This window comes from Xenopus laevis, chromosome 2L, assembly GCF_017654675.1.
Source record: "Xenopus laevis strain J_2021 chromosome 2L, Xenopus_laevis_v10.1, whole genome shotgun sequence".
Classification (NCBI taxonomy): Eukaryota; Metazoa; Chordata; class Amphibia; order Anura; family Pipidae; genus Xenopus; species Xenopus laevis.
The window spans coordinates 184,671,408-184,685,867 of NC_054373.1; the positions used below are offsets into that span (position 1 = coordinate 184,671,408).

General features: G+C 42.7%; 1 protein-coding gene and 1 long non-coding RNA gene across 2 annotated transcripts; one reads left to right on the forward strand and one right to left on the reverse strand.

Annotated features, from left to right (window-relative positions):
- Positions 1-753: 753 nt before the first annotated feature.
- Positions 754-13,798, reverse strand: LOC108707648 (TRPM8 channel-associated factor homolog). Its single transcript, XM_018245654.2, has 7 exons — positions 13,185-13,798; positions 11,206-12,158; positions 10,582-10,676; positions 9,103-9,316; positions 6,274-6,513; positions 3,413-3,750; positions 754-1,986 (listed from the first exon to the last, which is right to left on the reverse strand). The coding sequence occupies exons 1-7, from the start codon at positions 13,796-13,798 to the stop codon at positions 1,726-1,728; spliced, it is 2,715 nt and encodes a 904-aa protein (XP_018101143.1). The 3' UTR covers positions 754-1,725.
- On the forward strand, positions 12,784-14,084 carry LOC121400090. The gene is made up of 2 exons (XR_005965550.1): positions 12,784-12,842; positions 13,248-14,084. It is a non-coding gene; the product is annotated as an uncharacterized LOC121400090 (long non-coding RNA).
- Positions 14,085-14,460: the final 376 nt, after the last annotated feature.

Below are 14,460 nucleotides of genomic sequence, written 5' to 3' on the forward strand. Positions count from 1 at the left end.
CCATATCAAGGAGGAAGAGTCATTCATATTTGTCATGAACTTCATGAGGACTTGAAGTCCAGGAGGATCTGAAGAGGGTTGTTAAGTAGACTAATTCAGGTGTGGATTTATGGACAGTGGAGCCCTGCCCCTTACTTTACCTGGTTTTGCCCATGACAGCCCAAAGCCTCTTCTTGTCTCTTCCAAGCCTTGTACCACACTGGGCCCATTATTCCCATGGACCCTGTGCAACCACAGAGATATGTCTAATGGTGAAACACCCAGTTTTATCCTACCTTGCAGCTAACTCTTCCTACACATTTGTATATCCATAACTGAATTCCAACATTAAGGGGCCGATTCACCAAGGGTCGAATATCGAGGGTTAATTAACCCTCGATATTCGACTGGGAATTAAAATCCTTCGACTTCGAATATCGAAGTCGAAGGATTTTAGCGCAAATAGTTCGATCGAACGATTCAAAGGATTTTAATCCACCGATCGAAGGATTATCCTTCGACCAAAAAAACTTAGGAAAGCCTATGGGGACCTTCCCCATAGGCTAACATTGACTTCGGTAGCTTTTAGATGGCGAACTAGGGGGTCGAAGTTTTTTCTTAAAGAGACAGTACTTCGACTATCGAATAGTCGAACGATTTTTAGTTCGAATCCTCCGATTTGAAGCCGTAGTCGAAGGTCGAAGTAGCCCAAAAAAACACTTCGAAATTCGAAGTTTTTTAACTTCGAATCCTTTACTCGGAGTTAGTGAATCGGCCCCTAAGAATCCTCTCTCAGTGGGGCTCATTTATGTACACTAAGCAAATATGCCCCTGGACAGTAACCCATAGGGACCAATCATTAGCTGTTTCTTAGACAGCTGCAGATAGAACTATGATGGCATGTATTGGTTGCCATAGGTTACTGCCCAAGAGACAATTTGAGGAATCTTTTGGTAAATAAGTTCCAATCAACCACATTCCAAATACCTCTTTAGCATCAGGGCTCTATTTACCATATAGATACCAGAGGACCAGTGCCTGGGATGGAAGCTTTATGTGGGCAGCCCTTGTGTGCCTATATGGGAGAAAAAACTTTCACAAAATAACTTCCCCCAGCCAACTTGTCTTTAAATTTGGTGGCCGAGTTCACTTCTACAAAAGTCTGGAAAACTCTAGCTTAGAGATGCCTCACGTGGTACATTAAACATACAATACCTATACACTTATATGGTAGCCTTGGCAATAACTTTTCAAAGTACAAATACATCCAGGTAACATTAAGCAGACATCTTTTTGTTTTATTTAAGATAGAAGTAAAGTTTAAGTGTGTAACAAAAGTAAATAATTTATTCTTCTTGTTTGTTAGCCAGAACAACCTGATACATTGATGAACTGGCTGCACAGGTCTTGCTCTCTCCAGCAAAGATTTATCCCCACTTAGTGTAGTTGGTCCATATGTTTGTTTACAACCACCTTGGTTTTCCCACACCTTACTTAGCATGTACCTCACAGACACAGACCTCCTGCCTCCACAGCACACCTGCATTCAATATATTACCTGCTGATTCCCCAGTGTCTATTATTTTCCTCATATGCAGGGTCCCATAGAGCATTCTGTTAGAAATATACCTTTCTTCTAGTGTTTTCCCAGACACTGTGCCACACTATATAAAAGCATATAATAGTTTTTCATATAAAAGTATAAGGCAGAGAATATGAACAGAAAAACACTGATTATGTAGTAGATTAGTTTGATTTCTTATCAGTAAGATAATGCCTCATGGGATCCTTCTCCCATACAGATAATGCAGATAATTTACTGCGAGTTGATTGGTCAATGGGCCATCCCCAGGCCTCAAAGAATGGGACCAGATTGGTTTTCACAGCCTGAGAGAACTTCTCCGCCCACAGGTTCATCTTAAATTTGTTTTCATCCCTGATGCCTGACATGCTCTGGTACTCTCTGAATAGGCGCTTGAATGGTTCCCAGCCAAAGCCTTCTTGTAGCTGTAACAGACAGACATGTTATTCTCTTGACTGGTACCCCCACAGTCCACTTATCCACAGGCAGTCAGCATGAAACTGAGGGTTCAAACATGGAAGTGACTTTAGTTTTATGGTAAGGGATATATGGGATTGGTGAAGTCCACAAAGGTTGATGCAGATGGCCAGACGGGGAGGGCAAGAAGAGTTTCATGCACCGGTGAAACCTACCTACTAGTGAGTACTGACACAAAGCTCGTCAGAAGGAAAAAGATGCAATTGTATCACATACCTCTCAACATTTGAAAAAAAAATAGAAAAAAGGGGGGAAAAGATCCACCAAGCACAGCTCAGCAAAATTTTTGGCCATGCCACATTGTGGCCAAACTCCTACATACCACACCCCAGATGTGGCAGTTTTACTATAGAAAATGGATAGCAGGCATATTAACCTCAGATATGCAAGTATAATCACTAAAAACACAGCGCTACGCAAAATGTTGGCGTTCTATAAATTCATGTTAATAAAAAAGTGTAATGGGAATTTTAACCCCAGACATGCTAGTAAGATAACCGCAGACATGGATATACTGAAAGCATTACCTCACCTACACATGCACAATACCAACACCAACGTTTTCTTCTTTCCTAGTTCTACCACACAGTACATTCCCTTTTTCTGAAGTTTTCTAGAGCTTGTTACAGAGATGCCACTAGGGGAGCGGGGTTGGCCTTTTAATGATTTTCGAGGGTCATTCTGATGGGGAAAGTGAGGAGGGGATTATTCCTGTGAGTATAGTATAAGGTGTTAGTCCAGGAAAAGGACATTATAGTAGGTATGGAGCAATTTTACTTTCATATTTTATGGAATCTCTAGTGATATTTGCTTGATATTTGGTGGGTGGCTCTGTTTTCAGTAAAAGGGGAGGCTACTGCAGTCTATAAATTGTATATAAAGGATCACTGTCTGCCTTTTTTTCCTGCCTTTTTGTTTAGATAGCAAGGGCAAAAGAGTTGTTTCTGGTTTCCCAGGTATATCAATGTATACAATGACATGTGTTGCCCCCTGTATGGCCACACTTTTGCGTCAGTTTTTCTAGGTTGATCAGAAGAAAAAAGTATAAAACTGCCTTCACACACAGACCCAAATCCATGCAGGCACCTCATGATGGCATACTTGGTAGCTTATGGGCTCATTTACTATGTCTGGGGCAGAAGTGCAGAGACCTGGGGCAATTCTTTAATCAATGAAGTTTAAAAATGCCTACCTTGTTCCCTGCCTTTCTTATCGTATATACTGATCTGGACCCTCTAGTACTAATAAATCAGCCCGTCTTATTACAGCAAATGACAGGACATACATTCTGAAGCTCATTGTCACCTTACAGTAATGAGTGTGGGAATGTTTCTTTATTCCCTATTTTATATAAAAGACAGAGGTGAGTGTTACCTGTAGGTAGGTCTCCAATGCTGTCCATACCCCCCACTGCTCTAAGTTGGCTCCACTCTGCAAATAACTTTTGATGCGAGATCTCCTGCTGTTTGGCTGAAGCTCAGGGTGAGCTTGATCCCGTGGGATCCCAAGAACTGTTTCATGCACAAACACAGACCAAAGGTTACACGTGGCTTCCGTGGTGTGAGGTCGGAGCTCCCACTCTTTTTTCTGGCGATTGTGTCCAAGTTCATGGATTGGCCCCCAGATTCCCTTTTTATGGATATGGTGTAGATCAGTCAGATCTTTAACATATTCCATTTGGCACATGATGGGGTATCCAGAGTGCAGCGAACCTATAAAATGGGGGGAAAACCCTTTATACAATCAACAGCACAATGGTATTATGAATGATATCCCAAACCCAGAGGCCCTGGCCTCGGCTCACCCTTCTGCCTATAACCGCTATTTGCTTTGGGAAGCGCCCTCTGCTATTTGGATGCTGCCAGTTCTTATAGTGAGTGGTCCATGGGGGAAGTTCTGGGTAGTAAAGGGAACCAATTGTGAACTAGAGAATGGGGAACAAGGAACGTGGTCAAGGACAGGCCGAGTCGATATCAATCAGGCAGAGCAGTACCAAATCACGAGACAAGAGACTAGTCGATGTTACAGGCCAGATAAATAACACCAATATTGCAGTACAGTAACAGGATTCAAGAGAGTAGTCAATAAAGGGGCAAAGGTCAGGACAGGCAGCAAACTAGGAAGCGTAAGGGACAGGCAAGATCAGGAACAAACAAGACAACTAGAAATCACACTCAGGAACTATGAAAATAGACCTGTATTGGGCAAAGAATATTTGGACCAGATTCCTTTAAATATTTGGAATTTGTGCCAAATTCAATGACATCAGACGCATCACTCGCACCAAAATCAGGAAGCGGCACAAACATTTGTAATTTGCTCTTTGGCGCACAAAGATGAGGAAGCAGCGGGTGTCCCGCACCACTAGACCACCAGGTATTCTTACAAATGGTTTCTGTTTACCTACCTGCAAAGGGCATAACATAGTATGGGATCTCTTATCTAGAAACTTCATATTGAAAAGGCCATCTCCCACACAATTCATGTGCAGAAAACAATTCTTATATGGTGATCCAAATTACAGGAAAAATACCGTATCCTTAATTGCCAGTTGCCAAGCATTCTGAATAATAGTTCCCACACCCAAACACTTTTAGAAACGCTCTACCATTTCGCGTTGCTTTTCTACGAATTCCTGTGTATTTTAATCTTGGTCACTGGCAGGGTTAAAGGAGAGTTCCACCTATGATTTTACTCTTTCCAACAGCAGAATGGGAATATGATCTTTTAGAGCTTGTGGGGCTGATTCACTATGGGTCGAATATCGTGGGTTAATTAACCCTCGATATTCGACTAGGAATTAAAATCCTTCGACTTCGAATATCGAAGTCGAAGGATTTAGCGCAAATACTGCGATCGTACGATCGAAGGATTATTCCTTCGATCGAATGATTAAATCCTTCGAATCGAAGGATTTGAAGGATTTTTATCCAACGATCGAAGGAATATCCTTTGATCAAAAAAACTTAGGAAAGCCTATGTTTTTTAAAGAGACAGTACTTTGACTATCGAATAGTCGAACGATTTTTAGTTCGAATCCTTCGATTCGAAGTCGTAGTCGAAGGTCGAAGTAGCCCATTCGATGGTCGAAGTAGCCCAAAAAATACTTCGAAATTCGAAGTTTTTTTACTTCGAATCCTTCACTCGAATTTAGTGAATCGGCCCCTGTATGTAGTGCAGCAAATATACAAAGTGAACTTGCAACCCACCACCCTTCGCACAGCCACAGAGTAGAAATTGTCCTGCCCTAGTGCCCAAAGGGGTGCAGACCCGGGTGCACCACCAGTAGTTACGTCTCTGTACAGTATATGAATATATGTGACTCACAATCCCACTCACCTTCTTTTCCATGATCTATTCTGTAACGTGCAGGGTCTTACCTGTGTTGGACGGGCTATTCAGCATGAAATACCTCTGTGTAGCAGAGCAGCTAGTGGGAGTTGGGACAAGAGGTACTTGCCTTGGGCGCAAGTACCTCTTCGCTCAACAATGCCATATATTTTTGGAAAATACATATTTCAACAAATCCAAAAAAAGGTAAATATATCTTTCTACTCCGAACTACCAAACTGCAATGCTTTGCCAAAATTTATTGGGTTTAATTAAATGTTTAATAATTGCCTGAAAGCTTCCACTTTACAGCATTTCACGTCTCGCGTCACTACAAAGATAACGCATTCTACAAGTATACGCCAGGGGTCTACTGATCAGTGCAAATAGTGCGAGGGCTTACGCCCAAAATATGTGCCAATGTGACACCTGTATAAACAATTGGCCAGAGAGGCAACATGAGGGTGATACATGGGCAGAATGGACTTTCTGTCTAGATTATTTGTAATGCTCTAGGTCGTACAGGCATACATAAATAGGTGCACCTAACAATGGTAAGTTCCATTCCCTAGTCTCAGGGAGCTCTGCGTTCTGCCTGAGAGTTACATAGTTAAGTTGGGGGAAAAAGACAAAAATCCATCAAGTTCAACCCCTCCAAATGAACCCCAGGGCACGTACCTACGCACACCGACTCCTCCATACACTCGCATAAACTATATTGACCAATCTCTATATTAATTGTAGATTTTAGTATCACTATGGCCTTGGATATTATGCTGGTCCAAGAAATCATCCAAGCCCCTCATTAACAGAATCAGCATCACAACATCATCCGGGAGTGCATTCCCCAACCTCACTCTGAGGACACCATGCCAATTTTGGCCATCAGCCGAGCCAGTACTTACCAGCAGAGATCTGCACATCTACAACAAAACGCTCAGGCCGGGGAAATTTTGTTGGTTTGCTTGAAAGCTCAGTAATAGCCACCATTATTCTGTCCCAAAGAGACAGCAGAGCTTCTGGATCCTTTAGTGATCGAATAGAATCTGAGGGTACAGTCAGGATAACATTCTCTGTAACCAGCTCAGCCCAAGGAGCAGGCAACTTGTGAATTGAATGTAACCAGGAATCAAGGCTGGTTTCACCTGTGGGAGGAAAGAGCAATCTGAAGGTCACACAAGTAGAAAAGATGCTGGACAGGGTTGGGGCAGACCAGGGTGAGGTTGGTGGTGGAACAGGCATGGCCAGACACACCTTTAGATCTGGGTTGGCAGTGTTCTTTTTTACATTGTCAGTGAGCCCAGTTTCTATATGGGGTATTACATTATCAATAGAAAGTGCTAGGGTACTATTAAGAAAAATCTAGTCCCATCATCAGCCTTGCATAGATATCGAAAGAACTGTTGTGATCATTAAGTTAGGGATGCACAGAATTCAGGATTCGCCCAGGATTTAGCCTTTTTCAGCAGGATTCGGATTCGGCCGAATCCTTCTGCCCGACCGAACCGAATCCGAACCCTAATTTGCATATGTAAATTAGGGGTGGGGAGGGAAATTGTGTGACTTTTCGTCACAAAACAAGGAAGTAAAAATTTGGCCGAATCTTTCACAAAGGATTCGGGGGTTCGGCCAAATCCAAAATAGTGGATTCGGTGCATCCCTACATTGAATTAAAAACCACATGGTTGCAGGCCACACTTTCATATACAGTAGTCTATTTGAATGTAACATTTTGCGTAGTCGCCAGGATAGAAGGCTTTAGTTGCCTTGGCACATTTGATAGGAATACCTATGACCGAGGCTGCTGGTGGAGGAGCGACAAAGGGCCTGGGGGAAATTTGTAGCTGTGGGAGTCCCTGGCTACCATAAAAGAGGAAGTGGCTAGCCTCTGAAGTGTGAATCTGGGCTTTCCTATGCTAGTGAGGGGTAGGCACAGGCAGGGTAAAAATAGGCTCCCTTGTTGTTGGGACTGTGGGACCCCGAGACATATGGGTAGCACCCACCCCAACTATGGGCAAATTTACTAAAGGTGAAAGTGAAATGAGAAGTAATTTCCCCTCAACATCGCCAATTTACTAAAGGCAGAATATATCAAGTTTTAGAGAATTAACTTTGCAGTGGTGAAAATTCTCTTTGCATTGCAGCAAATTCATCTCTCTCCTGCAGGTGCAATGTCTCCAGCGAAAATTCTCCAATTCACAAGTGCACAATAACGTATTTTCGCAAATAGAAATTTCTCCAGGTTGGCGAAATACTATTGTAAAAATAGAGCAGGCACTTAACAGTTCGCCCTTTAGTGAATCTGCCCCTTTGTGATGTAAAGAAATGTAAGAAGTGTAAAGAATATGATGGACAGGATAAAGGAGTGATGGTAATGTGTAAGCGGTGCAGGTTGACAGACTCAATTATGTGTTTGAATGTGTCTAAGACTGTATAATAATAATATTAATAATATATATTCTTAGTTGTTCAGGTTGTGACTGCACATTTTTATTTATTTTAATATAAGGGGCGGTTCACCTTTAATTTAACCTTCAGTATGTTATAGAACATTTCATTTGGTCTTCATTTTTCTTTTTTATTGTTTTTGAATTATATGACTTCTTACTCTTCTCTGCTTTCAAATGGGGGTCACTGACCCCATCTAAAAACAAATGCTCTGTAAGACTACAAATATATTGATATTGCAACGTTTTATTACTCCTCTTTCTATTCAGGCCTCTCCTATTCATATTCCAGTCTCTTATTCAGATCAATGCATGGCTGCTAGGGTAAGTGGAACCCTAGAAACCAGGTTGCTGAAATAGCTGGAGATGCTGCTCGAGGGAGAGTTATGATGGCCGGGGCAAGACCCGGTGTGGAGGTAAATAAAGTGCTGAAACAATAAAGCTGGAATCTGGTTGAGTGGCTGAGCCTTCCATATATTCTATTTGAACAATCCTAGAGGCTGTAAGATGTACTCGGTATTTGTGCTGTAGTCAGTGTTTTATATACAGCACACTTAGGGCAGTGGCACACGGCAGTGGCGGGCCAAGCCAACCGGGTGCCCTAGGCTCCCCTCCACAATCTCCTCCATGCTCCCCTCGGCGATCGGTCGCGCGGACGTGCGCGCTCCTGAAACCATTGTGCGCATAACGCCAGAGGGGAGAGTGTCACAGCGCTGGAGGCAGGGAGGCAGAGCAAAGCGTGGTGAGAGGCGGGGAAAGTGACTGAGGGGAGGGGAGGGAGGCGGGGAAAGTGACTGGGGAGATGGGGTAAAGCGCTTGAGGGGAGGGAGGCGGGGAGGAGCGCTGGAGGAGTGGGAGGAGCAGCGAACATGGACTAGGGGTAGGCAAAAGTTAGGTACCTGCCCAGCGCCCCCCTTTCGTTGCGCCCTAGGCAGGTGCCTCTTCTGCCTACCCCTAGTTCCGGCCCTGGCACACGGGGATTTGTCGCCCGCAATTTATATTTTGCCACCGAAAATGCTACTCCATTGCCAGCAATTGAAATCGTTGGTGCATGTCCAACTTCTCGCTAAATCATCCTCAGATGCAATTTCAGGCGATTTAGTGATAAGTTGGACATACCTCCGACGATTTTAATGCAGAAGCATTTTCAGGAGATTTGCCGGCCACAGCCACGTCAAGAAAATCGTGGGTGACAAATCTTCCTGTGTGCCACTGCCCTTAGAGACGTATTCAGCTAACCTTTATTATTTATAGATTACGTCTAGAGAAGCAACGTAGGAATATTACCTTTTATATAGATTGGGGCTGGTTCTGCTCCATACACCTTGACTGGGACTGTCCCAAAGTTGCTGTTAGCCTTCACAATGATGTACAGGAGACCTCCCCAAAAACTGGATACAAAAACCTTTTGCCTATCAACATGACTTCTGCGAATAACGACTGGAGCGCGACTAAGCTCATCTTTAGAGCTCAAATCATCCGCCTGGCAGCCAATCTGCACCTGTTATTAACACCAAACACAAGACTTATATATATATATAGATATGTGGTGTGTGTGAGTGCAATGTTTTTAATGTAGTTATGTGCTACATAAAATAGCTTGACTTTCCTCAAGCACTTAAAGGGCTAAATTAAATTTTCTCTGTAGCAGCAGTCATGCTTAGAGTTGCCACCTTTGGGGCCTCATAGTTCAGGCAGGGGTACGGCCGTGTGATGTCACAGGTGTGACATCATGGGACGGAGCTATGACTTTGCGATTTGAAGATCGTTGCATTGGTCTAGGAGAATCCTGCCTGGTTTTCCCAATTTGGAAACCAGCCAGGTAGCTTTGACTCAGGCAACCCTTCTGAAAGCCAGGCTGTCCAGGTGGCAACCCTACTCATACTTATACATACATACTGTACATACATATTACACTCCTGGTAACTTTAAGAGGTCGAATTAAGTTTTTTTTTTAGATCAGAATCTCAGCTCTGATATGTAAGTGGAGGATTGAGGGGCATCAGGAAAACCACTTCACAGGATAGTCCCAATTGCGACACCTCAACCCACAGTCCCAGGTACTGAAATGTCCCAACTTTCTCTTTGATCTCCTGCACTGAACAGCCAGAAAAAGATACAAAGTTTCTAAATCTTAAGTGGCTTTTGGCAGAGAGATCAGAATACATGGCAGGTGCACTTGGATACTTTTGTAATAATTTAAGATAAGCAAAGAAACAATTGTAAAAATGTAAGATAAGCAAACTGTGACTTTCAGTTTAAGGGTTAGTCCACACGAGGAGTTTCAGGGAGATTATGTTGCCTGGCAACTAATCGTCTCTTCTTCAGGGCAACAATGTCCCTGAACTGCCTTTGCGTGTCTTTCCATCCGCTATAATGAAAAGTTGTGGAAAACGAAGCGCCGTGTGTGCTTTAGCGCAGTTTTCATTATAGCGGACGGGAAGAAATGCGAAGGCAGTTCGGGGAGATTGTCGCCCCGAAGAAGAGGCGATTAGTCGCCAGGTGACTAAATCTCCCCGAATCTCTTTGTGTGGACTAACCCTAAAGGGCAATTCACCTTCATTAGCAAAACTGTAATAACACATAAAAACCAGGCAAATTTGGAACATGGTAATTAGGGGGCGTGGTCACAAAAATGGGCATGGCCAAAATGTTTTGCTCTTTTTGTCCCTCTTTCTATTTCCAAAATGTTGGGAGGTATGGGATTGTGAGCCCCATGTGGTTGACTTTATGTGATCTCTATGTGACCCTCTATTGCTTAGTTACCTGGAAACCTTGGTGCACGGCTGAGGCAGGGAACTTGAGAACTGCTGTCTTTCTGGGAGCCAAGTAAAGGCCAGTGCTTCTCCAGGCGTCTTCACCTAGGATAAAGAAATATCACACTTGACGAGTCTCACTAGGTGAGCAAAAACATCTATATTGCAGATTTTCCAGAATAAGGTGGCGATTGTGTTATTGTTGTTGGAGAAGCAGAGCTGATTTACTAACATATAGGGTACGGTATTTTTTACATCAAACTGACAATAACACACCATAACAATACACACCATAAGAATATTCTAATGCACTTTTATGGAGCTGGTTCAGAAATCCTTAATAAATTAAAAACATTATATATATGTTTATTGTATAATATAAATACTGTGCTGTTGCTGTAGGTTAAATTCCAGCCACAGTTCTATCTCCATGGCTCCTTTATGTTCTGTCCTCTCACACGCCTAAAACATACAGGCAGGTTAACTGGCTCCTGATAAAATATACCCTTTTGTGTGTTTGACTTTGATAGGGACCTTAGATTGTAAGCGCCAATGGGGCAGGAACTTTTAATTTCGTTATGCAAAAATAAAATAAAAATTGTTTGCCATTCCCCTTTACTGAAGAAGACCTTACCTGGATTTGAGGCATTGATATTAACATCGATTGAAGGTTCCTTCTCCAGAATATTTGATTCATCACACGAATGGCTCACATTATAGGATTCATGTGCCACATGTAGGAGTAATGCTTCTTTGGAGTTGCTTCTTATGGGCGACTTCTCACTGACATTGGGTATATAAGCATTAATCATCTTTAGAAGCTGACTCTGAATGGAGCTGGTGATGGGACAGGCTGGGAGCCTCACAAAAGCAGAGACATCTCGCATGAGATTGGCAATCCAGGAGCTAAAGGCAGGCTGCAGTTCTGCACCACTTTTGAGCTCAGTTGGCAAACGACGCAGTGCTCTGTGGAAGTGATACTGTTCACTGGTTTCATTGGGACTGATTGCCTTATAGATGCCCTGAGGAATGGTTCTACACAGAATGCTAATACCAAACTTGTTCAGTATTTTGTTTCCAGGGTAGTGAGTGAGAACATTGCAGGTCGGATTCTGATAGGACCACCACCAGGCATGGCCAGCAATAAGAAGTCCTCCCCCCTCTGCAACAAATTGATGGATTGACTTTGCTTCAGCATCGCTGTAGGAGTTGCAGCAGTAGACACTTAGATTGGGGACTAAGTTTGATACCAGACAGGGGATGTTTTCCTTCTGCAAAACCTCAGAAAAGTCTTTCAGGTCAGAATGAACCCCAATTCTTCTCTTGTGGCCTATGTCTAGCCAAGAGATGGCATTAAGCATTAAAGTTTTTAGTTCTGGTAGGGAGAGGTAAACTTCATGTGTGACCACAACCACCCGCCCTTTGCCGTAATATGTTGCGCCAACAAAACATTGTTTGTTTTCACTCAACCCAACTGGAAAGGACAACGCTCCATGCAAGAGAAGATCTGAAGAGATTGCCAACCCTCTGATGTCCAGTTGAGAAACCCCATTCAGAAGGAATCTCTGATCGACTGAGAAGTCATAACTGTGCAAGAGAGACAGAGACAATTCTGAGGTTATTAAAATCATCAGAATAATGAAACTTACCCAACATAATTATCCTATAAGTGACACATTAAAGAGACCTATCAAATTAGCAGTAAATATTGGCCTTTTTCACTCAATCTACCATTTTATGATGTTCTGTGATTCACTTGGTGAAAACCTGCAAAGACCCATAAGTGAAGAGCTCAGACCTCTGAATAAATAACTTTTTATGGTGCCGGGTGCTATGCTAGAGGGCCCACACCTGCCACAGGGGTCACAGACACATATGTAGCACACTAAGTAAAAGTTTATTTAGTATTAAAACATACAAAGTAAGGCAACATTATGGGTCTTTATCAAGCCTTTGTTTTTCAACGAAGGGGAGTTATTTCCCCAAAAATGTTGCTCTATCCTCACAAGTCTGTGGCTGTCCCTGATGTGCATCTGAAAAATCTGAATATTGCAGGATACTATTGGTACAAAGACACGTCTACATGCTAGCTTACAGCAGCCAATGACGGCCAAGAGCTGTGTCTGATACTTCCACACTTCCCACAGTTCAGTTCTTAAAGTTACCTTTAAAAACCCCCACCCTACATAGACCCCCCCCCCCATGCCGGTCTCATTCGGAAGAGAAGAAGATGGCGCCTGTGAACTCCAATGCCTGAATCTGCACCAATGGGTAAGTAAAACGTTAGGGGTATTTGCCTGGGGTAACACTTAGGCTGGAGGGAGGGGGGTCTATGTTGGGTAGGGGGTAGGTTTTTTTTTTAAGTTTAGGGTTGAATTCTCCTTTAAAGAAGAAACAACCTATGTCCAGTTTATATAAAAAGAGGTCAAAGTGAAGAAAATGGTCTAAATGACTTACAGGCACGTTTTCTGCTAAGACCTGAGAAGTGTCACTGTCCCCTTTAAGACCACACCGTTTTGCCTATCCTGGTTTTGCTGGTTGATTCTTCAATATTATTTATTATTTACCATGTACTTTATATAGAACAATATAAATAGACATATAGATACTCACTCTGTGTAAAGTGGAACATGCGGCATATTTTTAGTAACAGAGAAATCTCCTTTCTCTCCGTAGTCACTGGTGAAGTGCACCCCACAAACACATACGATTTTGTTCCCTGGAAAATGGTGCAGAACATTCTCTTTATGGCTGTAGGACCAGTGCCAAGCCTGAGCCCCAATCAGCAGGCCTCCTCCCTCTCGTACAAATGAGATGATCTCCTCAGCTTGGTGGCCATCATATCCGTTAGTACAGAAGACGCCCAGGCCCTGAATCAGGGTGGAAGTTTTTTGGACTTTGTACCCGGAGGCAGAGAGATTTTTTGCTAATAGGTGCAATTTATTATGCACTCCAATGTTGGCGTTTGAATTTGGACTCAGCCAAGATACAGCATTTTTCAAAAAGACCATAAAGGTTTCCCTGTTGAGATAATCCTCATGGGCCAAAACCACTACTTTCCCATTTCCATAGCGAGAAGCAGCGATGAGAACATCTTTTCTGGGAGACACCAGCACAGGGAATGCAGAGTCCCCTGTCAGCAGCAGCTTGCACGGAACCGCCTCCCCAGTGAAACTCAGAGAATCAACACCACGGACCAGAGACTGGTAATCTTCATTAGCCGCCATATTGCTGAGGAAACAAGCAGGTAACACTAATAGTTAGAAAACCCTTTTGTTAAAAGGCACATCATTATACACTGGTGTAGCATAGGGACTAGTGTGCCGGGACATGTGGATCATCATCTTGGTTAAGTAAATCTGTTTAATTCATTTATTACTTGAATGTGAGTGAGACATTGCTCACTAATGGTTCACCAGAAGGCTTAATCATTTACCCTGCATATTGTGTTCATATGTGTTATTAATGTTAATGAATACAAATTATGAATATTAATAAAGGTTCACCTCTTTATTACAACTGGTATTTTATAACATTGCATAAGTACATAATGCCCTTGGGCCAATTGCCAATCCTGCCTTTTGCTGAAACTGTTTTTTTTTTTTTTTAAAAAACACCAGTTAATAGCTGTTCCTACAGAATCCTGCACTGAAATCTAATTTTCAAAAGAGCAAACACATTTTTAAAATGTCTATTATTATATTTAATTTTGAAATTTAATGTGGGACTAGACATGTCAGTTTCCCAGGTACCCTCAGTCATGTGACTCGTGCTCTAAAAAACTTCAGTCACTCTTTACTGCTGTGCTGCAAATTTTAGTGATTTCACACCTTCCCTTTCCCCCCAGTAGACTATTAACAGAATAATGGGACGGTAGCAGGATACCAAC

Coding starts and splice junctions, on each gene's coding strand:
- LOC108707648 (XM_018245654.2), bottom strand. CDS start 13,798: ATGGCGGCTAATGAAGATTACCAGTCTCTGGTCCGTGGTGTTGATTCT. Junction 12,159..13,184: donor CATGTTCCACTTTACACAGA/GTGAGTATCTAT, acceptor TCTCTTGCACAG/TTATGACTTCTCAGTCGATC. Junction 1,987..3,412: donor CATTGGAGACCTACCTACAG/GTAACACTCACC, acceptor TGTCTGTTACAG/CTACAAGAAGGCTTTGGCTG.